Below are 26,980 nucleotides of genomic sequence, written 5' to 3'. Positions count from 1 at the left end.
ATCCTTATTGTTTCGAAGCTTTTCTTGTGCATGCCCAATTTCCATTCATTATTTTGGTCATCTATATTTTTATAATTATGTGCCAACCATAATTTTATCATCACCTCTATTTGTTTCAGTTATGTTCTGTTGATACCTTTGCTTTGTTAATATGTTATTTATATTTTCTTTGTGTATATATACTTTTGTTCTCATTTTGTTCTTAATGAATTTGGAAATAAATACTGACTTGAAATTGAATTGAAGCTACATGAATTGAACATAAAAGAAAATCTTTCGCATATGTCGGACCCAAATTATTTAATGCACTTCCTTCAAATTTACAAGTTTGTACCTCCTTGTTAGTTTTAAAAAAATTATGCAAAGCCTTTCATACGAATTGATAAAGAGCGAAATGATATTCCATTGATTTACAATGCTATGTATGTTTAAATTGTCACTTCCCACTTTATATTTTGGTATTAATTGTTTCTGATGTTAGATATTTTGTATTTTGTATTTTTGATGTTGTTTGTTGATGTTGTTGTTCATAGTTATCTTGACATGTATTTTAAACTGCAGGGCGCCTTTGTAAAGCAGTTTTAAGAACTGAACAGGCCTACCCTGCAGTATAAAATAAATAAAACAAAATAAATAAATAAATAAATAAATGTCAAACCGGGTCTGTACGACTCTGGTTTATTTGGAACTCTCTTATGAATCAGTTATTAATTGTGGTGTGCCCCAAGGATCACTCCTGGGGTCACTGCTCTTTATATTATATGTCACTTAGTGAAATGTATTAAGACATGTCATATCCAATTGTATGAGGATGACACTGTTTTATATTTTTCACACCCCTAGATGTACCAATGGATGTGCCAGAACAAGTTAAGTGTTAACTGTCAAAAACCGGTCTGTATGCTCATTGGAAGCAAGAATATGATTTCCAAACAAAATGTAATTCATGTAAAAAATACCCTATTAGAACAAGTTCATCATGTCAAATACCCAGGCATCATAGTTGATGATTATTTGAATTTTAATTTGCATGCAGACAACATGTTGCAAAAAATAGGTCAATTAGTCGGCTTTTTTGGAAGATTGCAGCGATCCTTAAGTGAATCGATTCTGAAATTAATATTGATCCTCCCCTACTTTGATTATGGTGATGTTGTTTACGGTGGATCATATACACAGACCGCTTTCAAAAACTACAAAATAGGGCAGGCCGTATTATACACTAGCATAAACCCGAATCTTGATTTTGGAAATGCATAATACTCTTAATTGTCAATTGTTGGACAAAAGAAGAAACGATCATTCTCATGTATAAGATCATAAATAATCTATCCTCAAAATATGTAAGAAATGAATTTGAGTTAGTATCACATAAGTATCCCTCCCGTGTTGGAACCCAATTTAAATTACCCAAACCAAGAACAAATTACCTCAAAAGATCCTTCAAGTATAAAAGCGCCATGGCTTATAACTCCCTTCCTCCTTACATTAATATAATTAATTATCAATTATATACCAACATTTTCAAATCTAATCTAGCACATGGATTCCGGTTTCCCCTTTCCCTATTATAGGTTTGCACCCCTTCGTTTTTTATCCATTTGCTGTCTTTTATGTAAATATGTTTTCTGTTGATACTTATTTTTTTAACTCTTTATGTTCATCACTGTTTCCATTTATCTTCTGTACTTGTTTGTTTAGAATCTGTTATTTTAATCTGGTTTTATTGTGTGTCACTTATATTAATTTCAAATGTTTTTGGACCCCACGGAAGACAAGCGTGACTGTGCCGGTCACGCTGAATGTGGGTTATCCACTGTATTTGATTGTATAAAACATGCTTTTAATATGGAAATAATACTTCTAGCTAATAGCTGGGAAACTTGGGTATGATGATAGGGAGAGTCTAAAAAAAACACAGGGAATAATATCTATTAGATGGAAATTTGCTGAGTCAGTCAGTATACTGTTATACTGTTATAATAACAATCCTCTAGTATAATTGATTTAGAAGTGATAAACAAAAATAAACCCTAGATGCAGTGGTGTTACATTTCTTTAAAAAAAAAAACTGTCATAAAGCAAATGAGAGGAAAAAAAACCCCTCTCTTTCATGATGACAGTAAAACTGTTAGAAATATATTGCCTGGCTTTCGTATCTACCATATTCAATCCATTTTGTTTCAATATTTTTAAAGAAATTTAGTTTGAAGAAATGTGTCTTCGTGACGAAGGTACATTATTTTTCATTTTGAAATAATTACTCTTGTTAAATTTAATAGACTCTGTAGATTATGAATGCGGTGTATTTAACGGTGTAGTCTGCAGGCACAGACCCTGATTGGAACTTTGATCAACAAGTGTGCCTCTATGCAAAGACTAGCACATGCAAAACTGCCTGAGCGAGATGGCTAGTCAGTAGGTTCAGTACAAAAGGCATGAGTAGGCTGCACATTCAGACCCTTAACTCGAGCGAAGGGTTTGCCCAGCAGACTAGTATATCGTCGCTTTTTCAACCTATAGCTAGGCTAGTGAAAGCCCTTTCCTTATCCCATATGTTTACACAATAAACAATACAAAACATAATTTACGTTAGGAACCCACCGCCCCCCAAAAAAGAAAAAAGTTATTGCTTCACTCTACAAATAAAATGAGTAATGAAATTTGAATTATTATATCTACGTAAATTTAATTTAATTCAGCATTTCATGTGTAAAATACCGGGGTAAAATACCATATTTTATACTACTACTACTATACTACTACTACTACTATACTACTACTACTACTACTACTACTACTACTACTACTACTACTACTACTACTACTACTACTACTACTACTACTACTACTACAACTACTACTACTACTACTACCACTACTACTACTGCTACTGTACTACTACTACTACTACTACTACTACTACTACTACTACTACTACTACTACTTCTACTACTACTACTACAACTACTACTACTACTACTACCACTACTACTACTGCTACTGTACTACTACTACTACTACTACTACTACTACTACTACTACTGCTGCTACTACTACTACTACTACTACTACTACTACTACTACTACTACTACTACTACTACTACTGCTACTACTGCTACTACTGCTATTACTATTACTAAACTATTACTACTACCATGGGCGGAAATCCCAGGGGGGACAGGGGGACGTGTCCCCCCTACTCAAAATAGTAGGGGGGACACAATACCAAATGTCCCCCCTACTATTTGGGTCTTTTATGATGGTAAGTAATACATCATTCTAAATCGAAATAAAACATGTATTTTGGGACGAGATGACATTACTTTGGCGACGATAACCTTTTTTTTTTGCTTGTCAAATTTTCCCGCCCCTTGTCCCCATAGGCAGATCCATGGTGCCGAGGGGCCCGCCCCCTCCTCTTGGCGGAGCAAAAATATGAAAAAGGGAAAGAAAGAAGGAAACAAGGAGGGAAAAGAGAGGAGAAAAAGAAGAGGACGACGAGTGCATAAAATAAGATGAGGGGAAGACTTGGAAAATTAAAAGAATCTTTCATTCAATTCAATTCAATTCTTTTATTTCATTTCCATTCAAAACATGCCACTATATAAAATTTTCGCTCGCGCTCGCATTGCCTGTTGGGTGATTTACCCAATCTTGTTCAATATGGAGTTCGAATATCAAGTTTGGAAGTCAACATACAAAACATATTTCACCTCGGAAAACGAACTTTCATTATTTTGTGTAATTTACAAATTGGTTTTTAAAAAGTGCTCTGTAAAAATGTCAGTTTTATGGTCTGAATGTTAACATTTGCTGCTTGCGCTGCGCGCGCTCAAAATTTGATTTATCAGGTACCTATTATTTATGTGTATTCCATAAAGTTTTCAAAATATTTCCCTTTTCAGGTCTGATTGTCAAGACGTATCAGCTAGCGCGCTGCACGCTCGCATTTTGATTGGCGAGTTATATAAATGTTTCAATATAGATTATACAACAAACTACTTAAAATCCCCTTTTCATGACAGTTTATCAAAAAGATTTAGCACGCGATTTGCGCTCGCATTAATGGTTTAAAATATATTAACTGATGCATCCTATTCATAATCATAAATATGAAATGTCCAGTTTTTATGCCATGATATCACCAGATTTCGCGCCCTCATTAGGCATTATTAAATATGATATTAATTTAATAATTAAATTGTCCCTTTTGTTTCATCTCGCGCTTAGCAAGAGGAATAGGAAGATAGTCATTATTTTCATTTGATGACATGTCGTAAGGATGTCCTGGTCCTATGTCAAAACTCAAAGTAATAATAATAGCTTTTTTTTAAGTGCGATCCACAGAAGCGGATCTAGAGGGGGGGTTGGGGGGGTTGCAACCCCCCCCCAAAAAAAAAAAAAAAATCCGGGGACCATTTTTTTAAATCTTTTCTTTTTTTTTAAACTTGTAATTTTATTTTATTCTATTTCTATGTATTTATTTCATTTATTATTATTATTATTATTATTATTATTTCTTTTTGGGTGTTTTAGATGCAAGAAAACGCAATTTTCACACACAGATTTTCAAAAATTTTCCCTACTGTGGGAGGGGGGACACCCCCCTCCCACACCCTCCCCCTTGCTCGCTCTGCTCGCTTGGACTCGGTCGCTACGCTCCCTCGCATACCACCCCAACCCCCCCTTTATATAAAGCTGGATCCGCCCCTGATCCATATCCACCTTACAATTTTTCTTCAAAGTGCTTGAAATATAAAGCTGAAATTTACTCTTTTTTCAGATCGGAATATCAAAGTTTCATGATTTTCATGATTAAAGTTGTATTTAGAATGCCTAGATTCTAGGTCTTACTATAAAACACGCTCGGGCATGTTTATTCAGATACTCAACTTGTTCTCTAATTTAAATCATTATCCAATTTTTCTGCTTGCGCTTTGTGCTCGCATTATTAATGTAGGAAGACCCCATATTACTCATCCTTTTGATGATATACAAAACATGAACAGAGTGGCCCATTTTTAGGTCTAAATCTCGAAAAAAATTCTGCTCGCGCTTCGCACTCGCATCAATCGTTAAATTATATAGCTATCCTGTTCACGATTACAAACACTGATTAAAATTTTCCATTTCTTTAGAAAGTTCAAAAATTTTCAGCTCGCGCTTCGCGCTCGCATTTTTTGATTGTTGAAATATGTAACGCCTTCATGGCTAAATGCAAGCAGTCCACAGATCCAAAACAAATTTCCCGATATTCAAAGAATAAATTTCCTGAAATTAAGTTCTTTTTTTTTTTAATGGACAATAAAAGCAAGAATTTAAGTAGTCACGTTTAATTGTTGTTTAATTGTAATTTTCAGACTTTTTTCATTTCTCGAACCTTTTCTAGAAAAGTCAAAATTTTCAAAGTTAAAAAAGCTCAGCAATGAAATTGACCAATCAGAGAGCTCTCTCAAGATCTTTAACTTTGAAATCGGTGTTGACTCCAGGCTCACCATCTCTTTCAATCGCAGACGACAAATCACTGATAAATTATCATATTTTCTGTGATTGTGGTTGGACAACGAGATTGACCATGGCAAAAGGTACGTTTTTATTTTTTGTGTAATTTTCGTGAAACTTTGCACTTTTTTGTAACAGCTATATAGCAAAGAGAATTGCCAGCGCCAGCCGAGACGACAACATCGGCTCAGACGCAGTCCCACACGTTTCGATACAAGTCATGTTAAGCAGTAACACAGGGACCGCCGCGCCGGCGCTCCCTGGGATTGGGTTAGTTAAGCAGTATCAGTAACTTGGGGAGCCGGGAGGCCGAGGTAGGCCTAGGGCTAGGCTATACCGTATTCATGCCGGTATTCGGACAGCGGGCTGATTTTGACGTCTCGCTTCTAATCGATAGAGAACGAGCACGTTAGTCAATAGAAAGATATCCAAAGCCTTGAAAGGGTTCAGCGCAGAGCTGTGAGGTTCATCACAGGTGACTACACATCTCGCAACCCAGGCAGCATCACCAGCATGAGAGAAAAGCTAAATCTGCCAACACTATCCTCAAGACGACAAGTCCTGAAGTTATCTTCCTTCTTCAAGGTGGTCGAGGGGTTGGTCCCAGCCCTTCCTATTGAGAATTTCTTGACTAAATCAAGGCCAAAACGGAAAGTCAAAACAAAACAATTTAAAGACTTTCAAGCACAGAATATCTTAGAAAGACAAGTAGTGAACCACAATAAAGGTTACACTATTCAATCAACAAACACTGAACAATTAAAACAATCTTTTTTTGTGAGTACCCCTCTGGCTTGGAACCATCTCCCACCTGACACAGTGAACAGCACATCACTAGAGGTGTTCAAGTCAAAGATCGAAAAGAGCTACCTACGATACGACTAAATATCACCGTGCCCTCTCTCACCCGCTGCATTCATACCAATTGGTCCAGCAGTGTACACATCCAGATCCAGATAGACAGCTGGCAGCCGTCTGTTTCAAGGAGTTTTTTAACATTTTTTTATTTTTTAAATTTCTCCTCATACACAGACGGCTCGCTATCGTGCAGCCACCATTAGAGGACTTAAAATGCAAAATCCCCCCGTCGGGGCTCTTCAATTTTTGTCTATAATGAATCAAACTTTTGAAAATTAATGCAACCGAAATGCAAATTAATATTCCCTCTTGGCATTAATTGCCAAAAAACGGGGAAAATCAAGTTAAAAGGAACAAAAACAGTGACTTACCTCGGCTGTCGCGCAACTTCACTGCCCTGTTTTATCCGAACTTAATACACATAAACATATGGCCATTGAGTCCCCTGTACAGATCGCGCTAGAACTTCGGTCTCTGTATTTGGTGAGTGAAGCCAACGGAGTTCAGCTGAACAACCAACATAACAGAGACCGAAGCTTTTGGTCTGTATTTGGTGAGTGAAGCCAACGGAGTTCAGCTGAACAACCAACATAACAGAGACCGAAGCTTTTGGTCTAGTTAGTCAATACGTACACCAATGCGCGCTAGGCTGGATCGTAGTATTTTGCGCACAGTATGCCAGCTCGTCCCGTTTGGAACTCCCCGGCAAAATTCGAAATTTTAAGCTAAAATATTCAATTCACTGACCTTTTTTCCCTTTGCTCCTGGATTAGCGCTGATGGCTAAAATTAACCGTCGTCGAAAATTCACATTTTCACACTTCGTGCTGATCATAGCTGCATTTTTGAAGTATTATTGGAAAGACGAGATGACGGCCTACCTTCGTTTTGCCGCTGCAATTGAAATGACATTCCTGACGTAAATTACGTCACCTTTTCCGCCAGCTGATCGATTTCGGATTTTCTTTTAAGTTTTCGTACAGCTGGAATCGATAACTCAGCTCATACATGTATGCGCGTACATGTAGCATGCGTAGTCTGTCTAGATTCTAGAAATATTTATTAGTTTTTTCATTCTTAGTTATAATTATAGTAAAAATCAACTACGATTATTGGACCTAGCTGTAGGAATATGTTGACACAAACTTTTCATGGATAATGGCATGTTTATTATACCAGTCTGCCTGATTCTAGAATATTTTTTCGCCAGATTTACTACGTAAAGATTAATAGGAAGAAGTCTCAAATCTAGGTAATTTATTTTCAGTTTTATCAATCGTTTTTAAATTGAGAAGAGCTAGATATTTTATTTGAATTTGTTCAATCGATGAATCAGTATTCTAGAATGAGGCCATTTTTATCAACATGGGCCTGAATTTTGAAATGATAATGTTGGGGTGAATTCAAACTTTCATAAGAAATGTACTAATATAAAGATTTTTTTTTATAGATTTTTATTTTTAATGATTAAAATGTTTAGTGATTTTTATTTTAGTGATTAAAATGGTTGGTATAAGCTGGATGGTAGACTTGTGGTTTTTTTTACCGTTTTATTTATTTTTAATTTTTATTTAAGTCAGTGATTGAAATAAAATGAATTTATTAAATAAATTCTTTATATTAAAGTTATGAAGCCAAAATATTAACGTACTACCACTATCTTTATGTATGAAATAATAAATTAATTATTTACAATACTGTTATGGAATAATAATGTCCATCAGCCGGAAAATTGATCTCTTGTGTTTTTTTGTGGGGATGGGGGCATTTAGGGTTTGGATTATGCCCATCCCCACTAAAACTGTATTTAATACATGTGCATCTGCTTTTTTCAGTTGATCAGTTGTTTATATCATATTTAATCTCGTTTAAAAAATGTAATTGGACACACGTTGATTTATTATTCATATATTTTGTAGCAACAGATCCCTCTCTAACTAAGAAGAATATTGTTAAAAATTATTATTGTTTGATATAAAGTTTATATGATATGTTTTAATATTGTGGATGCTACCTTATAAGTCCAGGTCGGGGAGGAAAGCCTGCGGGCTATAGTAATTACACGTAACGCTTTGTATCGATTCACGTGTGAAATAGTTTTTGTGCCTAGTCTCTCCCTTGTAGTGTCTATGATATGAAGATAAATCGCGCGCCCTCTTTAGCTCATTAGACAAAAAAATTGGGAAATCACAAGCTCGCACCATATTTTGTCAACGAGAACTAAAATCAACGCTTAAATGACGCTATTTGAGGGATATTCATCATATTAGGGGGAATTGACTTCACATTGTTTGGTTTTTCGTAGGAGGACTTGATTCTGTAAATCCTCTTATGAAATTTGCGGGAGTTTGTTGCAATTTTGCATGCACCGTGCCTTCAATTTTCCTGTACACGGTGGCAGTAATGCACCCATGGGTGGTCCTCTGAGGCCCTGGACCACTCAAGGCCAGGGTTCAATACATGCCACTGTGCACGGTAAAATCTACCTCAAGCAATGTTCATGCAGGCTCCACTCCACTTCACTACCGCTACACTATGCTCCACCAAAACTCGCTCTAATACTATCAGTGGCAAAGGTCCTGAAGGTGGGAAAAAACTAAACTAGCTTAACAAGAATAAGAAGCTTAATTTCTTACTTTGCACCCTTTAATATTTCACTCCAAATCCATCCTTCGGTTAGCCTGAAAATTGGTGATTTAGAGCCAACATGGAGTTCCTCACACGTATAAATAATTCGCTGCTGATTTCAAAATATCGCATGCGCGATGGTCTGAGTTCGAACCCTCGCTGTTTTCGACTTGGCATACGGCCACCGTATAGCATATTAATAAGATGTGACTGAGGTATTAATGAGGTCAAAACATATTATTAACCTCATAGGAGACAATAGCTCATATATACGGGGTGGTGCATTTGTAGAAAGTTGGCATCCACGGTAACACACAAATGTCTGCTTCATGCCCTGAACAAAAAAAGGGTTATCTTAAAAAAAAAAATCTTAAAAAAAATCTTAAAATCCATATTTTATTGTTCGAAATAGACACCAGAAATGAAATTTGTTTTGCCCTGCCCAATTGATCGTGGGCCCGGCAGCCGCTGTGCAGCGCCAGATGGATGAGGCTCTATCCCTTTAATTGTTGAACGCCAAACAGGGTAGCAGCAACTCCCATCTTTTAACGTCTTTTGGTCTGACGCGGCGGGGGTTTGAACCCCCGACCTCCCGGTTGTGAGACGGACGCTCTACCAACTGAGCCAACACACTGGTGAGACACCGGTTATGTGACGTTGAGATGGGGAATTCCCTTTTTTGTTCTGCGCAAGATATAGTACACATGGACTATATACATCAAGACACAAGGATCTGCAATGAAGAAAAAAAAAACAAAGCAAAGTAACTTCAATTTCTTAATAATTCTCTACTGCCAATATCAACTACAATGTTGCTGCTGACTGCACACGCACTGCCTGATAGGTGTACGCACACATTTCATCTTTGCAATGATCAAGTAGTTCTGTTGGCACTTACTTTTGACTGGACAAATGATTGTTTTAATGGTTTGATTTCTATTCCTCTCATGTATACCTGGGCCCTGTCTTACAAAGAGTTATGATTGATCAATCGCAACCATGGACGGCCAGCAACATCAACATCTATTATGCATGTTTGTTCAAAATGTTTTCTAGCTATGATGTATATTCATGCATTCATTGTTTTCTTGAAAATTCACTTTGCTTATCTTTGCATACAAAGGACATTGTGCAAATTTTTTGTAGAAAAAATTATGACATTAATGGATTTCCATAGAGTTAAGATTGATTGGATCAATCGTAACTCTTTGTAAGACCGGGCCCTGATGTATAGTATTTGTGTAATTTTTGTTCATCCAGGTAAAGGTCATAAGCGTGGCAGGAAAGCTAAGAAGGTTACTGATCTCGTAAGTATAAAAATAAGTACAAAGCCTTCTCTTATGATTCATGTATTGTGGATAAAACCATATGATATAGGCCTACAACCATACACTGTACATAATTTAGAATTAGCCCCATGGTTAATATACATTGTACCCTGGACAAAAAGTAACATTTTCTCAATTTCCACATAGATATAATTATTTTCTGTGACCATTAATTTCAAACTTTTTGTATGGAACCCATCAACCTAATGGAAATTTAAAAGTGAGCTACATGTATGTTTCTGTTTCAAGGACTGATAATTTGCTACCTGCTCCCCCCTCCCCCCCCCCCCCCGTGTGTTTTGCCTGGGGGAGTCTTTCACCATGAAAAGTTTTGCCCATGATTTTGTTCTCAGCCAATCAGATGCAAGGATTTGCTGCAGTTTAAATAACATCTGCTGTCCTATCATGAAAAATCACTGACAAACTTCGTGAATGTCAGACCTGTAGAAAATTGTATCAAAGGGAATGAATTGAAATTGAAATCTCTTAAAAAAAGGAATGAGTCTTTATTGGATCACCGGAGCAAGGAAACTTTCAAGCTCTTAAGTTAGAAGTACCAACAATTGCTGAGGGCTAATTCATATGCATATACTTGTACATGCTTGTTATTATGGGGCTTTTGGTTTCTTTTATTGTCAGTAAGTGTGAAGTAATATATAGTTGAGTCATACATAATATTTCCTTTTGAATAATAGGCAAATGTATCATCACCCCAGCATAGCTCAGAGAAGATTACAAAATATATGTCAAGTCCTACAGCCAATTCAGGAGCTTCTACTACAATGGTTGTTGTTGAGAAAGACAAATCTTCCCCAGCACAAAAGGGTAAGGCTTACAAGAAGATTTGTATTTATATTGACACAACATTATTTGCATATTTAATTATTTATTTCATTAAGTTCTCCCAGTTATATTTTAATTTGATCATCATTGGTAATCTATCTATGCTAATCCTAGGACTTTTAACAAATGATACTGAGATGTGATTTGATCTTCTTTGTAATTTACCAAATCCAGTGGAATATACATCAGTATGCATCTAGAATCAGAATGCCAATTCCTTTGATCAATATCAAATGCTATTTATGTACTTCAAATCCCTCAGTTATACTACATGTATATTAGTTTGGGTTGGTCCATTTGGAACATTGTCATTGTCAACCAGGTAAGATCCCCTCTTATTTAGTTGCCTTATCTGTAGAAATTTCTCTCTTACATGTAATTTTACTTGAAAAATTCATATTGATTAATATATATTTGAATTACTTTACTTTTTTTTTCTTAGTTCACCGGTGGTTGGGGGGGGGGGGTGTTACAAACAAATTAAAGGAGAATGAAACCCTTGAAACCAGCTGAATCCATATAAAAGAGAAAAATCAAAGAAACATATTGTTGAAAGTTTGAGGAAGATTGAATGAATAATAGGAAAGTTATGAGCATTTGAATATTGAGATCACTAATGCCATGTAGATCCTCCCATTGGCAATGCGACCAAGATCTGTGATGTCACACACGTACAACTCCCTCATTACTTTAGTACTCATTTCACTTATATTCTCACTTTTATAGAGTCTATCACAAGGTGAGGTGTTCTCTTTATGAGAGGACAAGTACAGATGTTTCACAACATTATATCATTGATGAATCGTTTGTCATATGATTAGAATGAGCAAAAAGAGATGTTTTGGGGTATATTTTCAGTGTCCAAAACTGGACAACTCTCCCCTTTTGGACACTGAAAATGTACCCCAAAACATCTCTTTTTGCTCATTCTAATCATATGGGCATTTTCACCACAGATGGACACAGAGGCAAAAAAATCAAGTTGATTTTCATGTCAAATGCTTTATGTTTTTTAATAGAACAAGACCTGAAGTTTCTGAGACAAAAATTTTTCCGACTCTGGCAGCCAATTTTTATTTCAAAATGGCTGCCAAAGTATGGATACAAATTAGTGTTGAAAATAGTATATTGATACATATTTTGTTTTGACAGATTTTTAAAGAACAGGTTTGATCATGATGTTTTCGCCTGTGATTTAGCTTGCTATTATAACACTCTTTAAAATCCCACAGAAAGAAACACCAGTAATTCATTCATTTGATAAAAAAACATTGATGAAGTATGTGATATGGTATGTAATGTCAGTTACCGAAAACATGAACTTTTTTTTCTCATTTCCTGGAAAAGAGGATATATTATATGAAACTTGGCAGATTTCCTCTCTAGGTAACACCCCTCCCTTCTACACCGAAATTAAAGATTACCAATTAACAATGAAGCCATAGGGTACCATTAAATATATGTAATGTCAGTTACCAAGTGGAAAATGTAATGTCAGTTACCGAGATGTAATGTCAGTTACCATGATAAAACTGATTACTGATAAAAATTGATTACCAATATTGAAATGCAAATATGTGGTCAATTTTATGGTGAAGAAATATTGTATACTTGTTATTTAAGTCTTTCACTTTAAAAGTCACACCCACCAGAAGGAGCTTGCTATTGACTTTTAAAAGGTATAGTTCACAAGGAATACTATATGAAATTAATGAAATTGTGAAGGAAGTTGCATTCCCGTCGTGCAAAAAAAATTACTATGAAATTGTTTTGTACATGCACTTACCAAGTACCTAATTGTTTGTATCAGACAATTTTTTGTTTGGTTTTCGGGGGGGGGGGGGGGGGGTAGGGGGTACTTTTCCCAACCTATTGCCTAAATCTGCAACATTTTTTAAGCTTAACATTGTGATGAAGGGGATTTCCAGGGTCCCTTTTTTAGTTTCTAGGATTCTTTTGAGCATTGCCTTGCTAAAAGTAAATTCCTGGTTTTTATACCTGTTAGTAGTGTGGATGTGTGATACAATTTTGTTTTTGGTTTACAAGTATAGATGAAAAGTGAAATTTGACAGTTCTGATCAATGTTGCATGGATCTACTAAAACTGTGTTTTTTTTTTCTAATTTACAAATAGTTCAGTTTCAGTTTAGAAGCTGGAGTTTATTTTTTGTTGACAGCTTAAAAAAGAAATTAGCAAAGAAAATGATTAAACAAATTATGAAGAGAATTGAAATCCGACAGATATGAACAAGCATTGCTTGCACTGACCAGAATAGAAATCAATAAAACTACATGGCTGCATGAGATTCGGGGGAGGGGTATGTGTAGCCTAGGGGAGGAGACCCTTATTCATTTTGCCTTTTTTGAGGGGAGGGGGAGGTTGGAGAAGGAAAAGGTTTAAAAAGTCAATATAAAACTGATGAATATATTATGGGTATATAGTCAGAAAAATCCATGTGTACAGTCAATGCAATATTAAATTACTATAGGAAAACATGTAGCTGCTATAACCCCACCAACACCACCCCCGCGAGTAAGTAAAACATAAATTTCTTATCTTTTGATAATTAAAAATGTGAAGTATGAAATTTTTTATGATTTTAAAAAGTGTAATGTCAGTTACCAGCATGGTTGTGGAAAAATTATCATAGCCCCCAAAAGACAAAAACGAATTGTTTAATATTTTGACACATCTTAACCTAGTAACGGAGGTATATTTACATATTCAAATTATTACTCTATCTACTCAGGGACATGAGATATTTCAATTTTAATGAACACCCTGAAATTGCATGTCCTTTTGCGTAATGTCAGTTACCGACACATTTTTGCTTGCTGATGCGTAAAAAAATGTGGTTACATAGGAAAACTTAGTATCAGAGTATACAGCAAGGTTCACTTTATTAACTCTATCAAAAGCAAACTCCCATCATTTGTTGTTTTAGAGATACACACAATGAAAGGTGTAAAAACATTGTGCCGTGTAATGTCAGTTACCGTGAAAATGCCCATATGACAAACGATTCATCATTGATATAATGTTGTGAAACCTCTGTACTTGTCCTCTCATAAAGAGAACACCTCACCTTGTGATAGACTCTATAAAAGTGAGAATATAAGTGAAATAAGTACTAAAGTAATGAGGGAGTTGTACGTGTGTGACATCACAGATCTTGGTTGCATTGCCAATGGGAGGATCTACATGGCATTAGTGATCTCAATTTTCAAATACTCATAACTTTCTTATTATTCATTCAATCTTCCTCAAACTTTCAACAATATGTTTCTTTGATTTTTCTCTTTGATATGGATTCAGCTGGTTTCAAGGGTTTCATTCTCCTTTAAGTATGGTAGTACTAAAACTTTCTTGTGAAATTATTTTTATTTTTTGTTTAAACATCCTGCAGATCTGCTATCAGGCCTTGTTACACCAGAAAGTACCCCTACTAAGTCACCCGATGCCCATGATCAGGACAACTCCCCATCTCCTAATGGTACACTGGTCTACCCACTGGAGCCTGATTCTCCTGCAGGAGCCATAGCAGGAGCAGATGGAGGAGGGGATGCATCCAGACAAGGAACAAGAGCTTCCAGGATAGTTCATGTTAAGCCTGAGGGAGATGTGCAATCAACTGAAGTGATTGGTGAGATAGTAAAACAAACCAAAACAAACATGTTGCTCCATTCAAAATAAAACATTTAAGAAGAAAAAAAATAAAAGATGCAGTTTGTATACTTCTATGTATTTCATGATGAATGAAAGATTGTATGCATCAGTGCATGAGCACTAAATGATTTAATTGAAAATAGAGATTTCTTACATGGAACCTTTTGGCTTGTTTTATTCTTTTTATTTTTTGTGTAGGTTTCAAATCGTAAACTACATATGTAAAAATTGATAATCTTAGGTCATTGGTAGATCATTATGATATTTCTTTGTTCAGCTGCTTATGGTTTGTTTTATGCATTTGCTTTGTCTTATGATAAACAGGAATGATTTGAATGTTGGTTTTGAGATTGATACAGTTATGAATCAATTGCAAAAAATGATGATATTAAATGTATTCTTACCAAAAATAGATAAAATGCTAGTCCTAAAGATCCTCTTTTGATTGATTAAAATTGATTAATGTTTGATTTTTGTGTGTGTTTAAACTTTGTTTGTGAATTGGGCATTGTAAAAACACTATAATTTATTCATTTTTTTGAATGAATATTGTATTTTCTAGATACACCTACCAGACACAAGATGCAGTTAAATAAAGGAAGTCATAGAACGGTGAAGACATGTAAGAATGTTGATGTTCCTCGGTCATTCAATGGTCAACTTGAAGATAAAGCCAGTCCAAAGAATGCTCCTAAGGGCCAGGGTAAAGGCAGGAAGAAAGGAAAGTCAGCTGTAGATTGCAACAATAAACCCTCATCTAAATCAAAGTTAGTTGAAAATGATGTACATATATATATGACTTTATAAATTGATAAATCAAGTTAAGGAGGTCCCAATTATCACCTCTTCACTGTTAGAGCCATGTATATTTGTTTGCAAAAATATTCTATAAACAGATAACATTTATTTTGATACATGTGTAACTGGGAAAACACTGTTTGTATGAATTCCCAGTCATAGGCACAGAATAGTCTTCATAAGATCAAACCTAAATGTCTTGACATGGTATAAACACTACTAGCTTGTTGCTGTGTTAGTAAAAAAGCAGTAATATTTATGAAAATGAAAATAAATTATGGTAATTTGACACTGTAGAATTGAGCTTTAATAGGAAGTAAGATATATCCATGTATTAATGTAATGTACTCTAATGTATTTTGTTGATTATGTAATTACTTTTAATCTATCTTCTATATTGTCATTTCATCTTTCTCTAGAACAAAGAGTGGACCAGTCATGAAGACATTGACAGATTTCTTTCCTGTTCGGAGGAGTGATAGAAGGTGCAAATCAGTAGTAGATGTAAGTATTCACAGCTAGAGGGGGAGGGAGACTTCTTTTCTGGTAGGAGGAGTGATAGAAGATGTAAATCAGTGGTAGATGTAAGTATTCACAGCTAGAGGGGGAGGGAGACTTCTTTTCTGGTAGGAGGAGTGATAGAAGATGTAAATCAGGGGTAGATGTAAGTATTCACAGCTAGAGGGGGAGGGAGACTTCTTTTCTGGTAGGAGGAGTGATAGAAGATGTAAATCAGTGGTAGATGTAAGTATTCACAGCTAGAGTGGGGAGGGAGACTTCTTTTCTGGAAGGAGGAGTGATAGAATATGTAAATCAGTGGTAGATGTAAGTATTCACAGCTAGAGTGGGGAGGGAGACTTCTTTTCTGGTAGGAGGAGTGATAGAAGATGTAAATCAGTGGTAGATGTAAGTATTCACAGCTAGAGTGGGGAGGGAGACTTCTTTTCTGGAAGGAGGAGTGATAGAATATGTAAATCAGTGGTAGATGTAAGTATTCACAGCTAGAGGGGGAGGGAGACTTCTTTTCTGGTAGGAGGAGTGATAGGATATGTAAATCAGGGGTAGATGTAAGTATTCACAGCTAGAGTGGGGAGGGAGACTTATTTCCTGTTAGGAGGAGTGATAGGATATGTAAATCAGTGGTAGATGTAAGTATTCACAGCTAGAGGGGGAGGGAGACTTCTTTTCTGGTAGGAGGAGTGATAGAAGATGTAAATCAGTGGTAGATGTAAGTATTCACAGCTAGAGGGGGAGGGAGACTTTTTTCCTGTTAGGAGGAGTGATAGAAGATGTAAATCAGTGGTAGATGTAAGTATTCACAGCTAGAGTGGGGAGGGAGACTTCTTTTCTGGAAGGAGGAGTGATAGAATATGTAAATCAGTGGTAGATGTAAGTATTCACAGCTAGAGTGGGGAGGGAGACTTCTTTTCTGGTAGGAGGAGTGATAGGATATGTAAATCAGTGGTAGATGTAAGTATTCACAGCTAGAGTGGGGAGGGCGACTTTTTTCCTGTTAGGAGGAGTGATAGGATATGTAAATCAGGGGTAGATGTAAGTATTCACAGCTAGAGTGGGGAGGGAGACTTTTTTCCTGTTAGGAGGAGTGATAGGATATGTAAATCAGGGGTAGATGTAAGTATTCACAGCTAGAGTGGGGAGGGAGACTTTTTTCCTGTTAAGCCCCAGTCACATATAGACCCCGGACCATCCCGCATCTGATCCGGGGTGGTCCGGGGAGAGATCCGTGTTGGCGCCTTGGGCATCCTTGGAGGTCCGGGGTGGTCCGTGTTGGTCCTTGAACGTCCGGGAAGCCAACACGGCAGTTTTTGACTGTCAAAAGCATCCGGCGTCATCCGTGGACTGCAGGGTTGGCAAAGCCATCCGGGATGGTCCGTGTAGCTGCCGTGTAGGTCCGTGTGGCTGCCTGGAGTATCCTTGGCAGTCCGTGTTCTTTTTTCCCATCAAATCTTTACAACACTATTTACTTTATGAACCTTTCAGGAGTTGTTAAACAGTTGACGAAAACATGCTTAATTTATTTATGATTAAATGGATGATTAAACGATTCAGGATATTTTCTTACGCTTTGGAGATTGGCCCCAACCTAATATTTGTAAACTTAGTACATGTATGAATAATTCTTTTTCTCTTTTTTTTTTAAATATTTACCCCAACTTTGTCTGTTATTATTATTTCACATTTCATTTTCTTAAAATAAATGTTATGTACCTGTTACATCAAAATTGTACATTAAGTTTTATACTACTGCCCTGCATCGACAGTTATGCATCATGACCTGGGCCTATCTTATTTTTTTATTATGTTTTCTATTGACTTTGTAAATTTCTTTCCTTTATTGTGATTTCAACAAAGTGATATCAAGTCAAATTGAAATTAAATTTGTCGTTCAAGATTTAAAGTACTTAACAACTACTGTTAAAACAGTAAACTGTGTTGTATAAAAAAAACGGTGTTTTTACTGGTTAAGGAAGTTCTAAGTTTTGATACCTTTTTTAAAAACAACATAATATAATGTTGCGACAAGGATGAGGAAAAAAATTAATAAATAAATATCAGCTCATTATTATGAGCAGATTTTCATTTGCCGTGCTGGTCAATAAAGCTGCCGTGTTGGTCCTTGAGCTGACGTGTTGGTCCGTGTAGCTGACGTGTTGGTCCGTGTAGCTGACGTGTTGGTGACGTGTAGGTCCGTGTTGATCCGTGTTGGTCCTTGTAGCTGACGTGTTGGTCCGTGTTGTTGACGTGTTGGTCCGTGTAGCTGACGTATTGGTCCGTGTTGCTGACGTGTAGGTCCGTGTTGCTGACGTGTTGGTCCGTGTTGACGACGTGCTCTGCCGGCATGATCCGTGTGAAGATGCCGTGTAGATGCCGTGTTTACAGTCATCAACGCTCAATCCGGGGCAAAACGATCCCGGACCTCCCCGGATCATGCCGGCATTGCTGTGTTGATCCGTGAGGATCCGTGTCTATATGTGACTGGGGCTTTAGGAGGAGTGATAGGATATGTAAATCAGTGGTAGATGTAAGTATTCACAGCTAGAGGGGGAGGGAGGCTTCTTTTCTGGTAGGAGGAGTGATAGAAGATGTAAATCAGTGGTAGATGTAAGTATTCACAGCTAGAGGGGGAGGGAGACTTCTTTTCTGGTAGGAGGAGTGATAGAAGATGTAAATCAGTGGTAGATGTAAGTATTCACAGCTAGAGTAGGGAGGGAGACTTTTTTCCTGTTAGGAGGAGTGATAGGATATGTAAATCAGTGGTAGATGTAAGTATTCACAGCTAGAGGGGGAGGGAGGCTTCTTTTCTGGTAGGAGGAGTGATAGAAGATGTAAATCAGTGGTAGATGTTCACAGCTAGAGGGGGAGGGAGACTTCTTTTCTGGTAGGAGGAGTGATAGAAGATGTAAATCAGTGGTAGATGTAAGTATTCACAGCTAGAGTGGGGAGGGAGACTTCTTTTCTGGTAGGAGGAGTGATAGGATATGTAAATCAGTGGTAGATGTAAGTATTCACAGCTAGAGTGGGGAGGGAGACTTTTTTCCTGTTAGGAGGAGTGATAGGATATGTAAATCAGTGGTAGATGTAAGTATTCACAGCTAGAGTGGGGAGGCAGACTTTTTTCCTGTTAGGAGGAGTGATAGGATATGTAAATCAGGGGTAGATGTAAGTATTCACAGCTAGAGTGGGGAGGGAGACTTTTTTCCTGTTAGGAGGAGTGATAGGATATGTAAATCAGTGGTAGATGTAAGTATTCACAGCTAGAGTGGGGAGGGAGTCTTTTTTCCTGTTAGGAGGAGTGATAGGATATGTAAATCAGGGGTAGATGTAAGTATTCACAGCTAGAGTGGGGAGGGAGACTTCTTTTCTGGTAGGAGGAGTGATAGAAGATGTAAATCAGTGGTAGATGTAAGTATTCACAGCTAGAGGGGGAGGGAGGCTTCTTTTCTGGTAGGAGGAGTGATAGAAGATGTAAATCAGTGGTAGATGTAAGTATTCACAGCTAGAGTGGGGAGGGAGACTTCTTTTCTGGTAGGAGGAGTGATAGGATATGTAAATCAGTGGTAGATGTAAGTATTCACAGCTAGAGTGGGGAGGGAGACTTCTTTTCTGGTAGGAGGAGTGATAGAAGATGTAAATCAGTGGTAGATGTAAGTATTCACAGCTAGAGTGGGGAGGGAGACTTCTTTTCTGGTAGGAGGAGTGATAGGATATGTAAATCAGTGGTAGATGTAAGTATTCACAGCTAGAGTGGGGAGGGAGACTTTTTTCCTGTTAGGAGGAGTGATAGGATATGTAAATCAGGGGTAGATGTAAGTATTCACAGCTAGAGTGGGGAGGGAGACTTTTTTCCTGTTAGGAGGAGTGATAGGATATGTAAATCAGGGGTAGATGTAAGTATTCACAGCTAGAGTGGGGAGGGAGACTTCTTTTCTGGTAGGAGGAGTGATAGGATATGTAAATCAGTGGTAGATGTAAGTATTCACAGCTAGAGGGGGAGGGAGGCTTCTTTTCTGGTAGGAGGAGTGATAGAAGATGTAAATCAGTGGTAGATGTAAGTATTCACAGCTAGAGTGGGGAGGGAGACTTCTTTTCTGGTAGGAGGAGTGATAGGATATGTAAATCAGTGGTAGATGTAAGTATTCACAGCTAGAGGGGGAGGGAGGCTTCTTTTCTGGTAGGAGGAGTGATAGAAGATGTAAATCAGTGGTAGATGTAAGTATTCACAGCTAGAGTAGGGAGGGAGACTTTTTTCCTGTTAGGAGGAGTGATATGATATGTAAATCAGTGGTAGATGTAAGTATTCACAGCTAGAGGGGGGAGGGAGACTTTCCTATTAGGAGGAGTGATAGAAGATGTAAATCAGTGGTAGATGTAAGTATTTACAGCTAGAAAGCAGGGGGGTGGTAATCCACCTCATCCCAAGGGGGATGGGGGGAAGAAGCGCATAAAATTATACACTTTGGTCCCGTTACTCTATAATGCTTTTATCTGATTGAGAGAGAGAAAAAAAAATAAAGTCAATGTTTTTGGCTGTCTTACTCCCCTCTAAATTAACACAGCACCGCCCCTTCTTCATGGCTTCCCTTTGTCAAAATGATATGTACTACCATCTATTAATTCAGAATTTGCATTTCATGTATTTGTAAATCATTGTGTCATTGTGTCATTTGTAAAAGAAGTCCTGAACAATAATGAATTGAATTGATTAGAGACTATAAGAACAAAATATACACAACATAAATACCAAAGCATTGATCAATAAACTCTACAGTGATGAAATTACTTTTTTTAGCATAATGATGAATTTTGTACAATAAGAATAAATGAAAGGTATTACAACTTGATTTTAGGCTTTAACGTTCATTTCTTTCTCAATTCTGTAGGCTGAAAGGAAAATGGAACTTGAAGAGGCTATCTTATCACATAGAGAGGAAGGCATCAAGGTAAGGAAATGAATGCTTTATCAAAAGAATATATTTTATTTATCATCATCATGATTATGTCATTGAGTTCATGATCTTTTTGTTAATTTTGGTTTCATATTTTTGGTTCAGCAGGGTAACTGATTGATCAAATAGTTTTTTGTGAAATATCCCATACGAAATAATGAGTAACTGGTAAATGAAAGTTGAATGAGGTCATCATTGGGGCTGTCGTGGTTTGACTCTCATTTTTCAAAGAGAGAAGCATGAGTTCTAATCCCAGTCATGGCATGTTTACTTTTAGCAAGAAAAATTATGCTTCACTCAACCCAGGTGAGGTGAATGGATACCCAGCAGGGTTAATTCCTTGAATGCACCAAGTGCAGAAAACGGGAGCTGGAGCCTAAATAGGGATAATATATGAACGGTCAGTTACATTAAAGGGATGGTCCGGGCTGAAAATATTTATATCTTAACACATAGAGTAGAATTTACTGAGCAAAATGCCGAAAACTTCATCAAAATTGGATATCAAATAATAAAGTTAAATTGAAGTTTAAAGTTTAGCAATATTTTGTGAAAACAGTCATCATGAATATTCATTAGGTGGACTGATGATGTCACATCCCCACTTTCCGTTTTCTTATGTCATTACATAAAATCCTAATTTTTTTATTATTTTATACTTGTGTGAATAATATGTCTCCCTTATATTGAAATAAGTTGCAGCAATATATATCTAATGCACTAAATCAGTTGTCAATCCAATTTTTCTAGTTCTTGGAGGAAAAAATTTGAATAAACCTAATTTTATATCATAAAATACCAAAGAACAAGTGTGGATGTGACACATGACGAAAAACCTCCATTTGAGAACACTATACCCCAGTTTCTTTTTCACCAATTCTCTTCTCCAAGTACTATAAGCCCGAACTGCCCCCAGCAAGCAATTTAAGTATCAAAACACCTGTTTCTTGACCTCGGTCCAAAGATAACACGACAGCCCAGCACATACAGTCACAGCAGGGGGCCCACACACGATGGATTGCAACGTGTCTAAGAGCCTGCTATGGAGTTCCGTGTATACACGCGGTGAAGTGCAACTTTTTTCTTCTTTCTTCTTTTCTTTCTTCCTTCCTTCCTTTCTTTCTTTCTTTCTTTCTTTCTTTCTTTCTTTCTTTCTTTCTTTCTTTCTTTCTTTCTTTCTTTCTTTCTTTCTTTCTTTCTTTCTTTCTTTCTTTCTTTCTTTCTTTCTTTCCTTCCTTCCTTCCTTCCTTCCTTCCTTCCTTCCTTCCTTCCTTCCTTCCTTCCTTCCTTCCTTCCTTCCTTCCTTCCTTCCTTCCTTCCTTCCTTCCTTCCTTCCTTCCTTCCTTCCTTCCTTCCTTCCTTCCTTCCTTCCTTCCTTCCTTCCTTCCTTCCTTCCTTCCTTCCTTCTTTCTTTCTTTCTGGCTGTTTTTTTTCTGAACGTTAGGACTGTATCAATGCGCGAGTGAACGGCATGCATCCCATATTTTCTTGCTGGACGGACAGAAACTATGGGATGCATCGCAGCGCTGAGGGCGGTCCCTGCATGCAAAGCATACCGTAATTCTTATTCGCTTATTTTCCTTATTTCGAGGTCGATTTTCTTCGTTCGAAATTGAAAAAGGACTAATATTGGATGTCTGAATACAATATGCCTTTGGAAACGTGATTAAATATCGAATACAATAATTTTATTCCGAAGGTCCTTCTACAGGCAGAGAAGTCTTACGTAATAGCACAGCTGTTGTTTATCATTTCGTCCTTGGCTTTACTGGCCTGTGGAGGTGAAATTGAGACAACGGGGATTACCTGGCCAAGATGGGTTTATCGGGGCTTGGAAATGTTCAAATGAAAAATGGGGTCTAAAACCGCAGTTTGCGATCCGAACTGCGGTGACGCCTCAAATGGGGTATTTTCGTAATGATCAGTCCACCTAGTGAATATTCATGACGACTGTTTTCACAAAATATTGCTAAACTTTAAACTTCAATAACTTTATTATTTGTTATCCAATTTTGATGAAGTTTTCGGCATTTTGCTCAGTAAATTCTATTCTATGTGTTAAGATATAAATATTTTCAGCCCGGACCATCCCTTTAATGTAACTGACCGTTCATATATTATCCCTATTTAGGCTCTAGCTTCTGTTTTCTGCACTTGGTGCATTCAAGGAATTAACCCTGCTGGGTATCCATTCACCTCACCTGGGTTGAGTGTTTGTTATTTGTTACCCGATTTTGATGGCTCAGTGAATTCTGCTCTATTTACTAAGCTATAAATACTTTCAGCCTAGACCATCCCTTTAACAGTGCTTTATGACAGCTATTATATGTTCCAACCTTTATTCCTATTCTGATGACAGGTTGAAGAGATTACTGGTAAGGGTAGAGGTGTTATATCTACCAAACCATTCAGAAGAGGTGACTTTGTAGTGGAGTACTATGGTGATCTCATTGACATCAAGGCTGCTAAGGATAGAGAGCAGAAATACAAGGCTGATCCAAACATTGGCTGCTACATGTACTACTTTGAACACAAAAATAGAAGCTATTGGTGAGTTGATTGGAATTAACCTGTTGACTCTTGAATGCTATTGGTCCCATAGGTCAAGTAGACAATGTGGTAACCTTTTGTCTAGTGCACATAGCTCCCATAGATTTAGAACAGGGACCTCCAATTCCAGTACAGTAGACAATACCTTAGATGAAGTCCACTCTTTTCATTAAAAAAAATGTTATTTGGGCCTGATGTTGCCATCATAAAGTGATGAAAAGTGATCCATGACTGCCACTAATAAACCATAATTTAATAATGTGACAATAGTTATTAGATGGAATGGGTAGTCAGCCCAAACCAATTATAACCAGGGGCTGAAGCCACTTGCTCCTGGGACTGAAACTGGGTTTCCCCTTCACAGCCTGTACGGATGCAAGCTAGGGTTGTCATCCCCTAAGGGAGCCTGGTCAGCTAGGAGCCAAGGTAGACAAGCTAGTGACCTTGACTTCTAACCTCCCCTCTTTAAAAATACAGAAAAATCAAATAATCTTCATGATGAAGATTGCATCAATATTGGATGGAGGATTGTAAATTTTACTTTATTTTCACAAAAATAGTTACATGCACAACATAGGTGGTATGCAAAAGAGGAATATTGATCAAAGTTTTGAAATGATAAAATTTGCATTTACAGTATTTGGATGACACAGTTCTTTGCATGTTTTCATGAATATGCCATCAACAAACTGATGATGTCGCCTTTGTGTATATTATATCTAGGCGACCCAGATTGGCTGGCTCCTCCAAAAATGCTCCTTTGAATGTCTTTGACAGATATATGGTGCTATACAAATGCTGTGCATCATCATCATCTTATATGAAATTATCTTTATTCAACTTTGTTCCTCCAAGAATAAAAAAAACAGGACAGTAATGTCCTTTCACCTCTTCCACCCAGGAGATGTACATGGGTACTTGACATGATTATATCCTTTGAAATGCTTTTGAGCAACCTGTAGTCAAGAATTTCTAAAGCCTTGGTTGTAGTCTCCAACTCCTTTGGAAGTACATTTGTGCTAAACAAGTACAAAATGTAGGTATTATCAGTTTCTGGGTACATGTACTTTTATTCTGATAGAAAATAAAATCATGGAAAATAAAGGATGAAGTATATTGATTATTTCAACTGTTTTTTCCCCTCATTTACTCAGTGTGGATGCTACGGCAGAGTCTGGTCGTCTTGGTCGACTTCTTAACCACAGCCGTCAAGGAAATTGCTGCACAAAATTAGTAGACATTGACGGGCGCCCTCATCTCATCTTAATTGCCAAACAAGACATTGGTGTCAATGAGGAGTTATTATATGATTATGGAGACAGGAACAAAGAGACGATTGATTCACATCCTTGGCTGGTTTTATGATCTTCAATCATTGAAGATACTTCAATTCCATCATTGAACTCTTGTGCCAATAAACATGGAAACTCCTATGGATTTTGCTATTATTGCTGCTGAAATTATTAATTTAATTAGACTCTTCTGTGGGCAGTGACTCTCGGTGAACCAGAGTAGTATTATATGACTCAATAGCAATTTTTTAAAAGATGTTTTGTTCTTCAGGAATATAGTGTATGTCTGAATTTGATTGATTGAGTTGTTCTCCATCGAATGCAACGGTGGCATTTGAAATGAAATATGACTTGATTGAATTTGTTCACCAGTTTTTGTCTCTATTTCCAACGAAACGGTGGACCTATTTTGTGAAACTTGGACATCAGGGTAATTGAATATCACTTATGGTATTGCACAAGTCTTAGGTCTCATGACCATGATCAAACTTCATTTATGGTCAATAAAATTTTTATCATTATATGAATGTTTTTGTGAATAGTTATTCGTTGTTTTCGAAGTTAGCACTGCTGCACTATTGAATCGCGAATGCAGGCAAGACTGCCAGAGGCTTTGTACTTGTCTGTATTTTTTGTTCAAAGTTTATCTCAGTAAAATTATAGCCCATGATAACTTTATCAGAACATTGTTAACTCTAACTGAGAAGCTCAAATATAAATGTTCAGTGTGGTTTAAATGCCATCTTCATCTTAATCCATGAGTTACTAAATCTGCATACCAGTATACGTTGCCTGAGGTCTTTTAGAAATATGCTAAAAATAACTTAAAATAACTTAAATCTAATCTATCTTGGTTCCCTACTAGATGTAAACTTGAAAAATAGGTAGGTAACACTTTGGCGACTAAAAAAATCTCTTGCACAGATGTAACAGTAAAATGATGCTCAAGAAATTACGCAGAATTGGAATTGTCTTTTTATTTACATGGCATCATGTTGCTTTAAAAACTATGTTAAAAAATCCCAGATGTTAGAATTCTGTCAAAATGATTGAGGAAACTATGTTACAATCAATGTCATGTCAATACTGGGAAATATATATTTTTGTCTTCTAGGTATATGATCTTTTTTTAAGAGGAAAATGTTGGTGGTGGTTATCCTTTTTTTAAATATTTGTCTTTGTTGGTGCTACTGGTAATTGATTAATTGTATTTTTCTGCCGAATACTGGACGTTTATTACGTGTGTAAGTTTTAGGACCATAGTTGTGCTCATGTAAAGCCCCACACTCACTACACAATCTGTTGTGATTCAATTTTAGGTAAAACAAAAAATTAACCTAGCATTTGATCTTCTGAAAGATGGTATAATTACTGAATCCAAAAACCTCAGTTAATTGTGAGCCTCCCTGTAGGAGTAAAAGTGAGACAAATTTCAAATCTTAGTGACATAGCAATTTTGCAATTGGCTGCGAATTGGAGCCAATTTGGACTTCACTCCGACCAAAAGGCCTGCAGTTGAGCACAATTTTGATTTTTAATTTCAAGCATTGTTATGAAACTCAAATTAGATTGTATTACTTTTTAAAACTTTTCTTAACTTTCATATTTAGTGGGAATTGTGATTTGTTAAAAAATGTGGTCCTACAGTATTTGGATCGTATAGTGTGCTACGGCTTAACTCTTTTTATAAATTAATAAGTTGAATATTGCAATTCTTAGTCAGCAGGGGTGTACAAATTTTTGTGAAGGTTTTGGGGTTACTAGTCCACCTCTTCCCACCCTTGCCAAATTGCCAAACAGACTTGAATAATTTTGAAATGAATTGAAATTATTGAACTTAGCCCAATTTGACTGTTAATGAATTGCTTTTGAAAGTTTTGTACACAGTTTGGATGGTGGACTCAATGGTTGGTTAAGTTTTATGTTAATTTAATTTGTGGTTGTAAATAATGTTTTTGTAAGTATTGTACAGTTTTTATGTCAATATGTGATATAAAGTCAATTGCAGACATTCCATCCTTTGTTTCATTTTATTCTTTCATTT

General features: G+C 36.7%; 1 protein-coding gene across 1 annotated transcript; it reads left to right on the top strand.

Moving 5' to 3' along the window:
- Window positions 1–5,458: 5,458 nt before the first annotated feature.
- LOC129255059 (N-lysine methyltransferase KMT5A-like) lies at window positions 5,459–26,952 on the top strand. The gene is made up of 9 exons (XM_054893612.2): window positions 5,459–5,589; window positions 10,252–10,298; window positions 11,015–11,144; window positions 14,569–14,805; window positions 15,391–15,595; window positions 16,046–16,130; window positions 21,029–21,088; window positions 23,454–23,644; window positions 24,799–26,952. The coding sequence occupies exons 1-9, from the start codon at window positions 5,580–5,582 to the stop codon at window positions 25,007–25,009; spliced, it is 1,176 nt and encodes a 391-aa protein (XP_054749587.2). The 5' UTR covers window positions 5,459–5,579; the 3' UTR covers window positions 25,010–26,952.
- The last annotated feature ends 28 nt before the right edge of the window (window positions 26,953–26,980 follow it).

Source organism: Lytechinus pictus, chromosome 2, assembly GCF_037042905.1.
Source record: "Lytechinus pictus isolate F3 Inbred chromosome 2, Lp3.0, whole genome shotgun sequence".
Taxonomy (NCBI): domain Eukaryota; kingdom Metazoa; phylum Echinodermata; class Echinoidea; order Temnopleuroida; family Toxopneustidae; genus Lytechinus; species Lytechinus pictus.
Note: the sequence above shows the minus strand (reverse complement) of the source record. Positions and strands in the feature narration are given on the sequence as shown.